Source organism: Triticum aestivum, chromosome 4D (assembly GCF_018294505.1).
Source record: "Triticum aestivum cultivar Chinese Spring chromosome 4D, IWGSC CS RefSeq v2.1, whole genome shotgun sequence".
Taxonomy (NCBI): Eukaryota; Viridiplantae; Streptophyta; class Magnoliopsida; order Poales; family Poaceae; genus Triticum; species Triticum aestivum.
In genome coordinates, this window is record NC_057805.1 from 320752025 (window position 1) to 320770482 (window position 18458).

General features: G+C 44.3%; 2 protein-coding genes across 3 annotated transcripts; one reads left to right on the forward strand and one right to left on the reverse strand.

The window, feature by feature from the left end:
• The first annotated feature begins 1458 nt into the window (after positions 1 to 1458).
• LOC123096939 (uncharacterized) lies at positions 1459 to 7013 on the forward strand. The gene is made up of 7 exons (XM_044518734.1): positions 1459 to 1900; positions 2182 to 2248; positions 3686 to 3724; positions 3883 to 3962; positions 5660 to 5800; positions 5913 to 5968; positions 6330 to 7013. The coding sequence occupies exons 1-5, from the start codon at positions 1459 to 1461 to the stop codon at positions 5713 to 5715; spliced, it is 684 nt and encodes a 227-aa protein (XP_044374669.1). The 3' UTR covers positions 5716 to 5800; positions 5913 to 5968; positions 6330 to 7013.
• Positions 7014 to 8673: 1660 nt separating this feature from the next.
• On the reverse strand, positions 8674 to 16775 carry LOC123097663 (phytochrome B). 2 transcript variants are annotated; one of them, XM_044519469.1, is made up of 4 exons: positions 14406 to 16771; positions 13273 to 14080; positions 11974 to 12267; positions 8674 to 9332 (listed from the first exon to the last, which is right to left on the reverse strand). In XM_044519469.1, exons 1-4 carry the CDS (start codon positions 16573 to 16575, stop codon positions 9110 to 9112), a joined length of 3495 nt encoding a protein of 1164 aa, XP_044375404.1. In that variant the 5' UTR covers positions 16576 to 16771; the 3' UTR covers positions 8674 to 9109. The 2 variants fall into 2 exon arrangements, with proteins under 2 accessions (XP_044375404.1, XP_044375405.1); XM_044519470.1 differs by lacking the exon at positions 8674 to 9332 and adding an exon at positions 13068 to 13177 and having other exon boundaries at positions 11989 to 12267; positions 14406 to 16775.
• Positions 16776 to 18458: the final 1683 nt, after the last annotated feature.

An 18458-nucleotide genomic window follows, 5' to 3' on the forward strand; every position in this document is an offset into this window, starting at 1 on the left:
ACCGTTTACGATCCATGGCGCATCTTTTCCTCCTTTCATGCGAACAACTCCGGAATTGTAAACCTCTTTGATTGCGTATGGCCCTTCCCATCGAGGCCTAAGCTTTCTTGGAAACAACATAAGGCGAGAGTTAAATAGGAGGACTTTGTCCCCAACAGTAAAAGTCCATTTCAAGATCTTTCGATCATGCCACATCTTAACCTTTTCTTTAAACAAACGGCACTCTCATCGGCACTGATCTGGAGCTTCCCTAAGGCATGCATGTCTAGTAGTCTCTTCTCTCCTGCTTCCTTAAGATTAAAGTTTATATTCTTGACCACCCAATAAGCTTTGTGCTCTAACTCTAAGGGTAATTGGAATGCCTTAACATAGACCATATCTTGTACGGCCTCATACCCATAGGATTTTTATAGGTTGGGCGATAGGCCCAAAGGGTCTCATTTAACTTCCTTGCCCAATCCCTTCTGGATTTTTACACCGTCTTCTATAATATTGTCTTTACCTCTCAGTTTGAGAGCTTGACTTGTCCACTTGTTTGAGGATGATATGGAGAAGCTATTTTGTGAATAACTCCATACTTACGAAGGACCCTCCTGAAAATTCCTTGTACAAAATGGGATCCACCATCAGTAATAAGCACTTTAGGTACTCCAAACCTGGGAAGGATGATGCCCTTTATCATCTTTAGTGAGGTAGAGGCGTAGGCGTGGTGTGTAGGGATTGCTTCAACCCACTTGGTAACATAATCTACAACCACAAGAATATGAGTGTGCCCATCTGAGTCCAAAACGGTCCCAAATGATCTAAACCCCAAACATCAAAAGGTTCACAGACTAGATTATAATTCGTAGGAACGAATCTGTGCGCATCCTTGAAGAGTGTGGGCCAATAAAAACCTTATTGGAGTACTTTGGCGGCGATTTGGTCCCCAACATGATGTCCTGCATACAGGTTGTTGTGGCACTTCTCGAGAATGGCATTCATCTTGTGCTGTAGAACACACTGCCTAATCATGTTATCCGGCCCATGCCGGTAGAGAAAAGGATCATCCTAGAAGTAGTACTTCAACTCACTAAATAATTTCTTTCTTTGATGATAGTTCATATCCGGTGGCATATACTTCCTTACAAGACAGTTAGTATAATCTGCAAACCAAGGTTCGATTTTTTAATCATAGCTAAACACTCACCTGGAAAGGACTCATCCAGAAATATGTTAGTTGGGAGCTCCCGAGCGTTTTCAGAGTTTTGATCATTCTGGCCGTTCGATCGATTTTTTGATGCGTTTTGCACCGTCGGATCAAGCCACTGGTTGACATCGGTCGTCGGATCGAGCTCATGACACTGCTACAATTAACAGTTTCACCCCCCCCCCCCCCCGCTGTAAAGATCTCGTGCCACCGCCATTATTCCCATGCCCCGCAGAGGGTATTTTCGTCTTTTCACATCTTAGGTCAACATGTGCCCTTCTCCTATTCGCTGCCTCCTCCCCAATCGGTCGATCTCTCCTCCACTTCCCTCTCCCGCACATCTCTCTCCCATCCTCCCCATCCGCCGCCGCCACACCATCGCCGCCGCCTACCCTCGGCGGGCGGTCCACCCCCTCCTCCTTCTCCGCCGTGGCGCGGTGCTCCGCGGCAACCTCTCGCTGGTCTGGTCCGGCTTGAGCCCCTTCGCGCTGACCCCAACCCCCCCCCCCCCCGTCTTCCAAGCTGGCGTGGCCACCATCGACGGTGAGGGCCGCAGCAGGAGCAGGAGCACGGCGGGAAGGAGGAGAACGACCAGGGGAGGTCGAGCCGCCATCCGTCGCCGGCCGTCGACACCTCCTGTTCGACCACACAGCGGGAGCACCGGACCGTTGTCCTTGTGTTCGTGCTCCTCCAGGAAGAAGACAACCCAAGGTGAGCCGCCTCTGATCCATCTTGCGGAGGCAACGGTGAGCGCCCTCTCCACTCCCCCGATTCTCTCTCTCTCTGGCCGTTGCTTCTCCCGAACTGCAAGAGTTCTCCTCCTCAAGGTGTCAACCGTCCTTGATCTAATGCTCCTCCTAGGTCTTCTGCGATGGCTTCCTAGCGTATCGGCGCTGGTTGAGATGCTTGTGGGATTCCCGCAGTTGATTTGCTAGGTATGTCTCTATTCTAGACGTTGCTCGTCTCTGATTTTCGTCTTCCTTTCCTTGCAGATTCGTCCATTTTCACCAGTGCCTCCTTCGATCTGCCCCTCTCGCTTGTCCATTCATGGATTTATAGGTAAGTAGCACACAGATTGCCAAACACCTATGACGCCCCACCTGATTCCAGCGAACGTGCCGGTTAAGTTCTTGCAGATTCTTCTCTTATGTTACTGGTTTTTGTATGTTGTCCCCGTGGGTATGTGTGATGTGTACCTTAGTTGATACTGCTTGGTAGCCTTCTTATTGTTCAGGAAATGGTCACGGTTAGCTAGGTTTATTTGTTTGTTCGTGTCAAGAATATTCTCATGTCTAGCTACATTCCAACAGAGGGATTTTTTTGTTCTCTATCTGGCTTTGTTGGATACCTAACTGGTGAGTAGAGCCTTGGATGTAGCTAAATTCATCCAAAGTAGTTTTTTGTTGTCTTCCTTGTTTACTCCCATGCCTCGTTTTGTTCTCTGTCAAGGAAGGATTTTTCTAACCTATGTTCTTTGGTTGGTGTTCGTTTTTCCTTGTCTTCGAGTGTAAGGAATGAATGTCGAGTCTGTGATATGATGGTTAGTATGGTATTGATTGTTTTTTTGGATAAACTAAGTGGGCCTGGTCCATGATTAAGGATAAAATAGTTGCAGAGATCTTAGCGTTAGTGTCATTGCAAGCTCTGGCTCCATTTTTAGCCTCAGATTCATGCTGAAGTGTCTAACAAATTAGGTGCCAATGTGGAACATGAGCAAATTTTCATCCGTAGACAAGGACCAGTTAGACGGATTCCTTATTTCCTATTTGGTTCATGCATTTCTTCTTATTTTTATTTGTACTATCAGGTCATTTGTGGTTTATGGATTCCTTATTAGTTCTATGAGCCTTACAGGCTGTTGCTTTATTTTCTTTCTGCCTCATGCATGCTTTTCCTTTTTATTTGTATTGTCGAATCATCTATAGTTAACTTATTGGTTATTAGGTTTAGGAGTCTGGTAGGCTGTACACTGCATGGGCCCTATAATCATATTTATTAACAAATAGATTTCGTATGTATGGTGTATTCGACTATGAAATGGGCCTTTTTTCCAATCTCAGTCGATGTGTTGTTAGTACTTATTTCTGCTCTGTTTTCTAGGTTTTGCAGATGGTAGCCTTGCAGGCTGTGCACCAGGCTTATCTGAAAGTGTACACGTCTTGCTAGCTCCCCACTAGGTTTCTAGGGTCAAACCCATAGATGAAAATAGACGGTCACGATAGAAGGCAGGGCACATCAAACAGCCGAAACTCCCCACAGTAGTCCTGCTGCTTGCATTGTGCTTGGGTTCAAATATTTCGCCTGGAAGTTTTCGTGCAGCTATAGAATTATTTAGAGTACAGTTCCCGGACCTTATTACTCTCATGTGTTCTTTTTGTAGGTGTGTGGAAGTACAAGTACGCTATGGCTAACTTGTTCCCTCTTTTATTGTTGTTGTCGTGTCCTATATCACGTGTTCTCCGGCTGAAATTAGGCTGCTCCTGCCATGTCTATCAGTGAAATGCCTCCTTCCATGATAAAGCAGCCTACTCTTAGGTACTCACACATGGTTGAATCATTGTTATTCTTGCTTTTTTTAGTAGTGATTTGGTGCACCAATAAATAGATGTTGCTACTATCTTAGAAAGTTTTAGCATGTCACAGGGGATCAAAACTTTATTTGTTGTTTGTGTGCTTCCTAATTTTTTTTGTAGGTACAAATCTGGGTGTCAATTCTGCCTCACCTTTCTAGCCGGCAGTGGTTCGGTTTGCTGCAGGTTCTCTCAGTGTTCAGGTACCTGATTTTACCCCTCCCCCATTTATTTTACTTAGGTCCGATACATTCTAGGTATAGTTTGTTGTCGAATGGATTCAGAACAGTTGTACTGGCATAAAAAATTGATGGTGATGTATCGACACATTCCAAGTGTAGAATTACTTTATTATGCAAAACAAAGATAATGCTCGGTAGAAATATATTGTCAAATGTGTGCTGCAACTGTAATTAGAGATCAAGGTCAGATCAGTATTTTGGTTTTTGTATTAGCAATTTCTTTTATTTAGGAAGTTAGTACCTTTCTTAGTGTTTGTACAGTACTTCATAGATGTTTACTTTGGTGCCTGCTATTGGTCATAATCATAGGGATGATATTTACCTTACTAAAAGGGTAATGGCTCATTACATTGTTAATTAATTCCAGCTGCTTGGTTCAGTGCCGTACAATATGATGCAGAGAACACTATAGTAGTTTTTATTCAGAGAAAGCACTTGATAGGAAGGGATTCGAAAGAAGCAACTAATAGATAGGGCGAGCCTTGCATATATAAATGAAAAGAATGGGATAAAGCTTTCTATCATTATTATTAACAGCAAAATCTCGGAAAGAATGCACCAAACAAATAAATGTCTAGCACATAGATGAAGCTATTTAAATGTTTAACATGAATGAACTGGTGACACAAAATATTTTTCACTATAGAACTGCAGGTTAGAATACCATGCTATTTATTTTCTTTTTTGAGTTGAAAATACCACGCTATTTTTTGGGCTCCGGTCTTCGGTTCTCTGTTTTTCTGCCCACCCCTATCCAGAATAGATATCAAGGTTTAGTATATCCCTTAGCTTTCTCATTGATAAGAATTTCTTAGAAATGTCTTATATGCTATTTTCCAATTAAAGAGAAACATCAAGCATCTAGCCCAACATGGCATCTAATTATTTATTTTTAGGATCATGGCAGTTTCAGTGAGTCACTAAAAATATGTTATTTTGAGTCATCAAAGAACATAGCATGCAAGGATTACTTGTATAGCTTTGAGGTACTTATAGAAACATGTCCATTAACAAAGCAATGGTAATCTACATTCTGTATGAACCCAATACATTCTACCTAAAAAACAATTCATTCTACCCCATGAGAAGCCATCATAACAGACTAACAAATATATACCTTCATCGTCAACGATGTATATCAAGTCGTTACTCATGCTGCAGTTCCTATGGAGTTTTAGAGATAGTTGAATCAGTCTGATGTATTTACCTACATATGCAATGCAGTCTAATTCTAATTCTTATCATTATTGTATACTGCGGTTAATGACGAGGTCATGGAAAAAAGCAGGGGCATCTAAATATACTCTATGCTTGCTTCTTCATCGAACCAAGGATTGGGGCAGGGGCGAGTTTTAGATTGGATTAGATCTGCAGTAGTTACTTACCTATTTTGTTGTATGTGTGTATCAAGGGTAGGGCAGGGGAACCACGAATATAAATATAAATAATTCCAAGAAAAGAAAACAATAATTAATGTTGAGGCATTCATTCATTCAGCAAAATGTCTCCCTCTTTTCAGGCTGCTTGCTTATCATTGTTATATGGCATCTGGAATCTTTTTTGAGTAAATTGTAGTCTGTTATACACAACCATGTCTCTGTATATAAATGTATCTTCCTTTTTGTTTCCTTCCTACTTATACATAATATAATATGCAGGGCAGGGCAGACAACATGTGTCGTCAACCGTCGACAATTCAGCTGTCTCCAAATGAGCAGCTTGCTGCTGAAGAAACCTTCAAGTTGCACTGCAAGCCAGTTGAGCTCTGCATTGTTATCCAAAAACGAGCCATTGATAATGTATGTATATATGTAATCTCCCTCCCTGAATCCTTACTGCTTGCCTTGCTTTTTATTTCATTTCATACAACAACAACAATGCAATGATGATTGGCTTTCTTTTGCATTGCAGCCAGCTTTTCTACAAAGATGCCTCCGTTACATGATACAGGCAAGCCGCAAAAAGAGGTAGCTCTCATTCAGATCCCATATTTATGTCAAAAATTAAATAAATACATGCTCTTATGTTTCTGAAAGTATTTTCTTTTCTTGACATCGATAGATAACAGAGGCTTCACTATTGTATATGTAGTTTGCTGCCCCCTTTAACAGAATCTTGCCTGTTGCATCATGCAAATGCTGACCAGTGTTTGTGCTCTCTGGTCACCAAAGGGATTCAACAGTTACATAGTGATGTTTTGTATTGTGAAGTTCTTCCATGTCTGACATAGAACAATCTAAGCTACTCATTATAGTCGTTATCGATTTTAACTCTTGTGCATGTTTGCTAAGTTATCTGCCTTTTGCTGACCTGCTCTTGTTGCTGTAGGAATACAAGGGTGGGGTGTCTTGACTGCTGCTTGCCGGTTCTTTCCTCAGCAAGCGGGCGACTCGATGTGATCATGGGCAATGGCCACAGTTGGCCGTCGGCCGTGCTCACCCCTACTTCGTCCACCTACTCCTCGAGAACTCCACTGGCCTCCCGTGCGTGCACGGTCGAAGGCTGGTGGCCCAACTCGCCGGCGGGTCGGTGAAACGCCACAACCCCGACGCTTTGCTGAGTTTGGCATCGACTACAAACCCGCTATGGTGAGCTCATCTTCACCTCTGGATTACGCCTCTGGTTGCTCTGAGTCGTGACCGTCGAGCCCTGGCTATGCCATGCTTGATTCCTAGCTGATCATCTTGTGGATGACTGAGTGTGGATAGTTTTTGTGGTGGTGGTCACCAGGCTACTGGTTTGTTGTTGGTTATGGAGATGTTGTAGGTTTAGCATGTGGCTTATCATGGCCTCTGTTGGTTAATTGGCTTGGAAACTGTGCTCTGGTGGTTGCAAAATTGTAGTGGCTAGCTGGAACACCTAATTCCGCCTTTGCAATGATAAACACCTTGCTTGTAGTATTTTGTGATGTTCGGCTGTCCGGTAATGTGCTACTTAGTCTTCGGTCCCTTGCTATGTAACCAACTTGCTCTAATTATTAATAATGGTATTTCGACTTGTGGGATGCATTCATTTCTATATAAATGACTTGCTGTAATCCTGATCCATCAAGAACTTTGATGGTTTTATTGAACCATATCCTACTTTGTACTGCACTTTGATGATTTGTATTGGTTACATCCTCCCTTGATAAATACCAAACGCTGGATTATTGGATCACTCCTTTAGATATATTGTTGTAATGACTAAATGTGTCATGTTTGTCATACTTTTGGTATATACGTTGTCTTGCCCTTTGGCAATGCCCTGTTTTCTTTATGTAAACTTACTGTATTGGTCTAATCCATTATGAGCAATCACTTTAATTCCCTCTGTTAACGAACACACTGAAATTGATTCTGTCTTATAGTCTCATGCCGATGTTGATCACCATTGTGTCTTGCTCCTATCACAATTGAATTTTCTTCTTCACTCTATTGTTATGTTGTATGAATGTGTATGCTAAACCTGAATTACTACTGACTTAGCATTACCTGCCTGACCTAACGTTGGGACCGGCACCCTCGCGCCAAGGCGCGATCCCGGAACAGGCTACATTCTTCAGTTCTATTTTCCCTATATTTTAGTGTTGACCTAGATTCATTTTCATTCTTCAGTTCTATTCCTACAAAGTTTATCAGTGTGGAGCTAATAAAAATTTTCCGATTAGGATGTTTCATGGTAAAGGTTCCCCAAACAAGTATGGTCTATTGGACTATTTGTGTTTAGTATATATGTTCTTAGGCCATCCAAAGCCAGAAATAAAAAATTCAGTATGATCTATTTTCTGGTTTTTTGTTGGTATGCACTAAAAAATGTGACCCAGTGTGGATGCCTATGGTACTGTTTTTTATTGCCATGAAAGGTAATTGTGATTTTTGGACTTTGAAAGCATGTTTCTCCTTTGGTCAGCAGTTGCTCAGAGTCTCTTTATTGCCATATGTTTTCTGAAGTTAGTCTCGAAAAGGCAAGATGCCTATTCATATTCATATATTCAAATGTTATCTCATCTGTTCAAATTTGTTTTTTCAATATTGTTTGTCATGCTTAATCTGTGTTGTTCTGCATGCATACTTACACCATGGACCTGCTTGGCAGCAAAAAGGTGAACCAAACCAATGTGATTCACCATGTAGGCTTTTTTGGTGGAGCAGAATGACGAAATTTCTGAGAATCAGAGGTAGTGTAGTATAGCTTAGGACTACAGGGCTACCTTGTGGATACGTTGGCTGTAGAACCAAGTGTACAAACATGTTTCCTTGTGATTGTTTTGTTTTGGTTATGTTCTGGTGCAAATGATTTTTCCATGTGAGTTGCTCGCCCTGAGGCGGGCAACGCGCGGCAAGGCGGGCCACTTATCTAGTTTATTAGAACAGGGTCATAAGGTATCCTCTCCATACGTGATGGATACTCATTTATTAGAACAGGGTGATCTGCCACTGGGTTGTCTTCGCCCCTTCGATCTACTATCTACAAATCTAACTCTTGGAGCAACAATATCCATCGAATCAAATGAGGCTTGGCGTCCTTAGTTGTAAGAAGATAATGCAAGGCACGGTGATCCGTGTGGACTAACACTTTAGAGTTAATAATGTAAGGCCACTATTTAGTCCTTGAATGAAGAAAGGCAGTAATTTCATCCAGTTGTTGGACAGACACCTCAAGCATCAGGAATCAACACCAGGAAGCCTGATTCAGACTGAAATATGCCTGGCTCGGATGAACAGAAATAGTTCATGGCAAGAGACTGCGACAAAAGTGTACGTATCAGAATACAATCGTGGGAGCTGTACAGCTCTCCTTATCCATAATACAAGAGATATTCTCATGTATATATACATAGCGGCTAAGAACATCGTATTTACTTTATCCAAGTAGTCATGGGCCTATGCTACCAGCTACATTACCGTCAGTGTTCATGTTCAGTGCTCGCCGCCATGAAACTCTAATCGAATAACACTTCGCGTACAGTCGGCGTGCCAGGAATGGCCGGGAATCACATTTGCAGCTCCCGGCGTGCTCATATTGATTTTGCGGGCTTCTCACGAACTAGGCTCCGTCCTATCCGGGAATCTCAGGTCACCTGGCTGACCGAACAGTTAGGCGAGGTCAGCTTTGAGCTTGCCATATCAGCTCCGTTCCCTACTTTCTGATCGCAGAGGCTGGGGTAGCTCAAGCACAATGAGGAAGAAACTCCGCTCTGACTCTCTGATGTACTGCACCTCACCACCCATCAATTTGAGGATTTTCCTGCATACGCTTAGTCCAATGCCTTCTTGGGTCGTCCAACGGGCGTTACTGAACATATCTTGGACAATGTCAGGGGGGAGGCCCTCACCAGGACAGGCGAATCTGGAGAAACATACATAGATGAAAGGCAATCAAGGTTCAGCAGGAGTTACTCTATTGAAATTTGTACCAACACAAGAGATTGAACTTTTAAGCACTATCTGTGTCACCAAGCCCATTATAACCACCATTTACAATAAAATCTCCCCCAAACCATCAAGTAGAATGTTTGTTCATTTATTTATTCACAACTACTCCCCCTATATCAAAATATAAGACGTTTTTTGACACTGAGTATATTGCAACAGAAATAGAATTTTGTAACAACATGATTTACAGAAGATGATCCTTTGATCCTACTGCTCATACTAGAGTCAACAAAGACAACACTGAAGCTGATAAAACCAAACGAGAACAGCATGTGGCAGTGAATACAACAAAGATGCATGCTATGCCAGGAGAACTAAGAGATATATGCACTACTCCCTCCGTCCCGTAATATAAGATGTTATTATAACCAATATATGAATCCATTGGTTGTAATGACATCTTATATTATACTCCCTCTGTAAAGAAATATAAGAGCATTTAGATCACTACTTTAGTGATCTAAATGCTCTTATATTTATTTACGGAGGGAGTACATAATAAATCCAATGACAAACACGAAAACATGCTAAAAATTCCTATAAACAAGCAAAACACCCAGCCGTTGATCAACCCTTGCTATGATTAACCAACCATGGGCACTGGATGGAATCAACAAACATTGATCGCGTGACTCATAGACCCATGCTAAATCCATGGCCACGTATATATAACTTAATAACCTTTCTAATATAATGTAATGGAGCTACCTTTCTAAACTATGGCGCTATTTGTTAGCTCGTATATAGTTTTGTAATCTTCCTAATAATCCCTCCGTCCCACAATGTAAGACGCTTTTGCAAGTTAGCTTGCAAAAACATCTTACATTGTGGGACGGAGGATTGCAAGCTAACATAGCTTGCAAAAACGTCTAATATTGTGGGATGGAGGGAGTATAATATAATGAAGCCGTCTTCCTAAAATATGACGCTATTTGTGACATGAGGCACCAGAAGTGCCAAAAAGATATGATGTGGCTTGACATCATGTGACCTGCGGATGGATGTGAATCGTGCAGTATTAAGACTCATTTTGCCTTCCCTTTATCTCTTTTGCTGTCACTAGAAACAAAATAATGCATGAACAAGTTAAAAAATATATAATGACAGAAACTCAAATCTGAATCCTTCTAATCTGTTAAATAGCTCTCCAAATCTTTACACTCCTGGACGCAAACAGCGGTATTTACGCATGCCAGCTTGATACATCTCTTTTATCACATATGCAACCAAACAACAAATACGTGAAGAAACAAACACACAGCTGATGTATGGATGCCTAGAAACATGAGTTTCACAGATCCATAACACCCTGGCCCTCATCTTTCTAATCAGAAGGCTCAAATTTGCAGTTGCACCCTTAACCTTAAATCACACTGTATTTGCATCCATTTGTTAGGAAAACCAATCCCCGTGACTGCTATTACAAAATGCACTGGGTTGATTCTGATTAAATGTTCAACACCATCTTTTGCACTACTGAGTCATTGAATAAGAGTCCACTGCACCATGAAATTGTGTGACTTCCAGGTGACCTGAATTCACATGCACACTGGCTACAAATTATGTACAGTATGTCTCCTGAAAAGCTGAATACGCTTGCGTCTACGTGGCATAAGCTGGCTCAGTACCGGTCTACCGCCATGAAGATGGCTGGCTGGACAGCACAGCGTAGGGGATCGGGGAGTAGAACACTGGTTAGGGAGGATGATCGAGGGAGATAATAGATTGATAACTACTCCCTGTCTCCCCCTTAAAGATAGCAGGATGGCACGGCGTAGGGGATTGGGGAGTAAAACACTGGTTAGAGATGACGGACACGGGAGATAACAGATTGAGAGACACTGGTACTTTATAATTATATAGAACGACTAACTTGATCTACAAGTCAGATCTCAATTCAAACTCTAGACCAGACCATAAATCTACCTTCCTAGTTCAACTGGACTATTCCTAATTTAGCCAGACTCTTTATAACAGACCCAGTGGTATCCAACAAGGATACTTAATACTTGATTTATTCCTTCTCTTAAACTTCCTACCTCTAACATAACCTATCCAATACCTTCGCCTATCTCCTACTGGCTAGTTCACCGACGGCCATAACGCTACAGTGATGCCACATCTTATTCCTTACATTTAACCTTTTCCCCTTCTCTAAAGACATTCTGCCAAATACTGTTGTTACTTTTGTGTTAGTTGGGAGCTTCATTTGTATTTTATGTCTTCATGAGAAAAATAGAAGCAATGTGATCAGCGTCAGGTGTACATCCAGCCAGGTTGCACTATTAAAAACTAGCATATTCATGCCATGGCAATTATTGTATAACAAACAACAATTGCAATGATTGTGATAGTATTCATACTTTCCTAGTATAAATCATGAATAGGTCATGATAACCACATATAATAAGGCACGGGTATACCACACACATGACCAATAAAAATTTAAACAATCATTATCTTGCTTTCAATCAAGTTCAAGCAAAGGCATTCCTCTAAAGTAATGTAATATATCATCTTCGTGTATATTGCAAAGAGACTGGAAAGCAGCTAACCTGAAGAGGAAGAGCATTGTTTCTGTTCCATCAGAATTTTGTTTTACGTTTGGTCTGACTTGTATCTCCACCCAGCCATTTTCAGTTGGAGCAAACCGCACCATGCTAAGCAAAAAGTCAGACAGAACTTGCTGGATTCTATATTGGTCACCATATGCCGAGGCTTCTTTGATTTCATCAGGGATATCTCGAATAAGTTGCAAATCTCTTTCTCTTAGCAATATCATCACTTGGCTGACAACAGCGTTCATAACATTTCCAAGTGAAAATTCACCTTTCTCAAGCACCAAAGAGCTGTAAAATAAGCCAAAACAGAACAGATAAATTTTTGGACAATAAATTGCTAAAGTACTTAACAGAGAGGTAAAACTGTCATAGATAATGGAAAAGGTGAGATAATGTTTCTGTCTACACACCAGTGAATCCATATGAAATCACAGAGTACATAATAACACATGAAAAAAAGATAGTCTGCACAAAGCTGTGAATTCGTATTCGAAAGGATATTCAGATTCCTTTATGTTTAAACTTCGCAAAATGATATGGGAGATTTTGCATAACATGAGTCGGAGCGTCCTTGGGGTAAAAGTGGTACAGATTTATTGTCCATCAATAAAAGCTGAGATGATTGACCAGCTGTGCAAGGCAACCAAAAGTATCTGAAATTTTAAGCAAGCAGATGAACTGCAACATCTGCAAACATGGTTACCAAGTTTATACTAGGATGCTAGTATTATACTACCACGGATATATGCTTGGCACAAACTTCTTGCACAGGTTGGAGTTACGTGGGCTGTGAAGTTTACTTTAAGGTTTTGTAGGATGTGATAAATGCACAAGGATATTCCTTTAGTTTTGACATGATCCTAGATTCCTAGTGTGGTATTTGATGTAGCAATGTTGAGAATCCAGGCAGTACCACCAACGTGTTTTGAATGTTGCCCAGACAAAGCGAGTGTACAGTGAGATAGATGCCAAGGAGGCAAGGATGGAAATAATGCAACTGTCATGAAGGGTTGAAGTGCACAGAAAGAATTACACTCTAGAGAGGTGCCAAGACAGGGATTGGAACTATCAGTGTCTGATGTACTTACTTCTCTAATCCCTTGTCTTTCTTACATGCTTAATCAAACAAAATTAGTGCCAGCTGACGTTGAAACTGTTCAGAGTCCAAGCACAAGTTGTGGAAGGAAAAGGCATCACACTGGTAAATAATAATGATTATGCACAAGTTGTCCATGATTATGATTATGATTATGCACAAGTGAAGTTAAAATGGGCTAATATCAGAATACTGACCCGTCCTCAATACTTTGGAGGCTGGCATCCTTTACAATCTTGGACATCTGCTTCTCACAAGCAGCGCTAGTTTCAAGAAACTGCCTCTGGTCATCCTTTAAATCAGTCATCTCTAACAGGGAGTTTGTAAACCGTATACCACTGAGAGGGTTTTTTATCTCCTGGCAAATGTAAGCCAACTCCTTCATCCTGGCATAACACTTCTTTTCTTGTTGTCTCTGAATCTCAAAGGCTTGCTGTAATTCGGGGCTTGCAATCTGCAAGAAGCAGAAAGCACCTATGGTCTCACCATCCATTTTGCTCCTTGTGTTTGCAGTCAATAAGGCCTGTACATATTTACCATTCTTGTCAAAGAATGAAAAGGGGGACTTCTCAGAATCCTGCCCTCCTATAGCATTGTGAAGGACAATCATGAACTTTGTCAGTGCATCTGGGCCCTTAAGTCGGCAACAATTTCCAAATACCTCCCCAACCAGAAGCTTACCAACAACTTCTCCTCTCGACCATCCTGTGAGTTTTTCCATTGCCGTATTCCATTCGGAGCAACATATGTTCTCATCTGAAGCAAATATTGGCGGTATTAGAGGATTGGGATTGTGTACAATAGCCTTGTAATCCCCTTGTATGTTGACAAATTTATCCATGACCACCTTTTGCCCTGTGATATCTTGGCCGACAAAACAAACACCAACAATACTTTTGGTGTAATCCCTACTAGAGCAGGCGTTGACAATAACAAAAATTGGTCCTTTAGATTGCTCTGACCCAAATGTCTTCAACTTTATCTCTACATTTGTGCCTTCTTCACCTGGATGAGAAACAAGTCCATAAACCATCACTATCCAATCCCACCGTTTTCCATTAATTATAAGGCAGCTTAACTGTGTATAGACCAGGTAATTTATAATACTATAAACAGTATGAATAATGACATTTACTTCGGGTTAACTACTCCAATCTTTGATGATAAATTTGACATATTTTCAATTTGAGCATACTTATATACTAATTGTAAGATACTTTCATGTGAATGCCTGAAATTATCTGGTAAGCAATAGTGTGTAAATGATTCGTCCAGAAACATAAATCGAGGAAAGAACAACCAAATTAGCAGGACTTGTAGTCAGGAATACCTTTTAAAGCTTGCGAGAGTAGCTTCTCAACTATTTCTTCAGATTCCTTGAAGATAAGATCTTTAACTAATGATTTGCCCATAGCTTCTTCAACTGTGAGGCCAGTCAACTCAGCAACCTTTGCATTCCACCCATTTATACATCCATAAGTATCAACTGCAAAGATGGGTACTGTAGCCGTCTCGATCAACCGAACCATCTCCCTTGCTACTGAACTCAGCTCATCTATTCCCCGCAACTCTAGTTCCCCAAGCTGAACCTGACCATTGACAATGGCTTTTGACTTACTAGTGCCCTCTCCTGCATCTCTGAAGGAGTCCCGCAATATGAGCTGCAAGGAATGTATTGCATCCATCTCAGCATTCTCCCAAGGTAAGCTCCTACTCTTCACCACTTCAAGAAATGCCTTGAATGATGATCGTGGGTGCATCCGTTGCCCATCATCCTTATCCTCCGGATGATGCTTTGCACCACCCCATTTTATCTCCTTGGCTGTGTGTGACCGGAACCAAAACAAATAATCACTCGGCGTGATATAAGCTACTGCCATTCCGCACACTGCATCCCCTAATGCAGTAGCACCGGGGTAGCCTGCATCAGCCAGGCTATCTGTGCTGAGCCCTGTGGAGTCACCATGGCACACCGTCAACCACTCGATGATATCCTTAATCTGAGCCTCTGTGGGGGTGACACCAAGTGGGTAGTACTTCCCGTGGTAAAACAGTGCAGCACCATCACACTTCACAAGGTCCATTATGCTTGGGCTCTGTGTGACAATGCCAGTAGGTGAATCCCGGAGTAGCATGTCGCACAGTAACGTCTGTGTTCTGAGAATATGTTTCTCTGATAGTTGGTGCGCAAGCTGCAGCTCCATGTTGAGCTGCAGCCCAAAGGCCTGCATGAGGAACTCACATGCATACCGCAGTGGGAAAGGGATGCACCGTGGAGATGTGTGGTGGCACACCACTAACCCCCACAACTTCATCGCCGACGGGATGACGCCCCGCGTCATGTTGTGCTCATCCTCCCCACCGCTACTGATGATCACTGCCATGACGAGAGATGCAATCGACCCCATGTTTGCCATGTACTGCGCATGGCACCCATGTGGGGAGCGAAGAGTCGACCCAACTAAGCACAGCGGCTGTGGCATTGCAGGGTCCTGGATGACCCTCACCGCAGCTGCGTGGCAATCAGCAATCATCCGCACACGGTTTTGCCGGAACAGGAAGCGTGATGCCTGCGGGATATCAGTGGCAGGATAATGCAAACCGAGGTAGGGCTCGAGGTCACCACGCCGGCTCTCGGCGAGGACTTCCCCGTGCTCGTCATCGTGGAATTTGTACACCATGACGCGGTCATAGCCCGTGAGCTCACGGACGTGCTCCACGACGGTGTCGCAGAGGAGCTTGACGTCCCCGCCAGGGAGCGCCTGGAGACGGGAGATGGCGCGGACGGCGAGCTTCTGGGACTGGACTGCGCCAGCGATGGAGAGGGCGGGGTCCTCGGTGCGGGCGGGCTCGAGGTCGATGACGACGCCGACGTCGATGCGGTGGAGGATGGCGTAGAAGGGCTTGGATGAGACCCTGGAGTGGATCCAGAGCGGGTTGAGCAGCGAGATCTCCCGTGCGGCAAAGGCGCGCTCAAGGAGGACGCCGGAGGAGGGAGAGAAGAGGAGGCGCGCGTCGGCGCCGAGAGAAACGGGGGGAGGCGCCGCGGAGGAGTCGAGCGACGGGACGGAGTGGTGAGGCGATAGGTCGAGCAGGTCGGCGGCGTTCTCGGAGAAGGCGAGGAGGCGGAAGGAGGAGTCGTCGGCGACGGCGAGCGTGCAGCCGAAGGGCTGGATGTGGCCGCCGCGCTGGATGCGAGAGAGGTAGGCAGCGATCTGCTGCTCGGAGGAGGGAGTGGGCGGCGCGAGCAGCGACTGGGAGTAGTCGAAGCTGCGCCCCGACGCGCCCGACTGCTCGAACACCGCGTGGAGGCCGGCGTCCAGGGTGTACTGTGCCACGGCCTTGGAGACCGACTCCGTGGCGGCCGCGCTCCCGGCCGCGCCTCCCCCTCCCGCGCGGGAGGTGCTCCCGCCCGAGGACTGCGTGTGATTCTGGTGCGGCGCGGCGGGCCGCGCGGAGGAGGGGGAGCGCGTGGGCGTGGCGCGGCTTCCCGAGGCCATGGCGACGGCGCGGTGGTCGGAGACAGGCCTGGATTAGGCGGCCGCGTCCGTTTGGGCAGCTCGTCCGATAGCTAGCCTCGCGGCTATGGGGTTAATGGAGACATTGTTTCCGACTTTGGGGGTGGGAGGATAAAAAGATGGGAGCGGCTCGATTTACAGAGGAGGATACTTGAGCGAGGCGCTGAGACGATGACGATGCGATGGCTCGAAAGGGAAGGTCAGGGACTCAGGGGATAGAAGAGAGTGTGCTGTCTCTCCCGGTGAAAAAAATGAGACCAACCCAAGGGCTAACCCACGTTGGCTTTTCTTTATAGGAGAAACTCCGTGAGCACCATGTGTCCGTGCGGGACTCGAACTCGGGTGGGCTGGCAGCAACCTCAGCTGCCCAGCCAACGGGTCGACGCCCCGTCCTCCTCTCGCGGTGAAGATGACGACCAACTGGTGTGAAGTTAGATATATCTTCACTGGTTGTACTCTGTTTCTGAAACTGCACTGTCCTTGTATATTATTTATTTAAAACATCAAGTACATGTGAGAACTTTTTTTTGCGAGAAGTACAGATGAGATACTACCACCAACACATGTGCGCTTAGCGAACCAACATGTAGTTGAATGTTTAGGAGGACAGTGGTATCCCAACCCATCAGGATTTAAATCCTGATGCTCGCGTTTATCCTGAATTTATTTTAGGATTTCCGACGTTACACGCTCAATGAAAGGAGACGTTCCAGTTGATAACAAGGCGTTTACAATAACTTCGTAAAATTTAAAGGTGACATGTGCATGTATTGTGTTAAAATAAACATGTGCGCTCATACTCGATCAACAAAATAAACATATGCATCAGGATAAGGAGCTCTATTTTGATTGGATTCGGATTATTTATGGATTCGCGTTTTCTAGAAAATCTAATTTTCCAGCCGTTTTAGCTTTGAATGGATTTAAATCGAGTAAACAACATAAAACTATCATATTTGATGCCAGGGTTCCGGAAAACTACCACTTTCTCTAATTTTCTAAAAAGCTACCACAAAATTGGTTCGTTGTTCCAAAAAACACTAATGACTCAATGAAAACTATGTTGGTTAACTTTAACTGTGATTATGACAGCTCGGGTTCACTCTTCAGGTTAGCCCTTAGTCAGTTAGCTTTGACCGTTAAGTTGATCGTTGACAGGTTATGACAGGTGGGCCCACATATTTTTAAAAGGCAATCTAGTCCCTACAAAAAAACTAAAAGCAATTGGGTCCATGTACTTCTTTATAAAAGTAATCGGGCGAAAAAAATAAAAAGCAATCGGTTCCCTATTGGGGGTGGCCGGCCATGGCTATGGAGCGGCTGAAGGTGGTCGGGCATGCTCTTGACATCCCGCCTCCATTGCCGCCCTAGCTGCTCAACGTCGCCGATGTAGCCCATGTCCTCATCCGAGCACAGTTGCCCCACCCATCGCCCGACCTCCCTGATGCCCGCTATGAGCCCCAGTGCCTTGCACCCCTTCCCATCGAAGTTATTTCCTGCTCTCTGGCGCCACTGCAATGCAACCTCTCCCGCGGTAGGTAGCCATCGATGCAGCTCCACCTCACGACCATCTCCACTCTTGGGCTCCGGGCACGGAGAGTGGCCGGAGGGAGCCCGTCGTACCGGCTCCTACACGCGGCCGGAGCTCCTGCTCCTGCTGAACATCGCCACGGGGAGCAGCCAGAGGGAGCTACTCGTGCCGGCCGTTGCACGCGCCTGGAGCTGCTGTTCCCGTTGTTCTGTCGTCGCCGCTCCCGATGTTCTACTGCTGCTGCTCCTGTTGCATGCTGCCACGGGTCGGCGAAGATAGGAGGCCTCAGGCAGCAGTGGCCCACGGCGTTGGCGGTCAGGCTGCAAATGCGCCA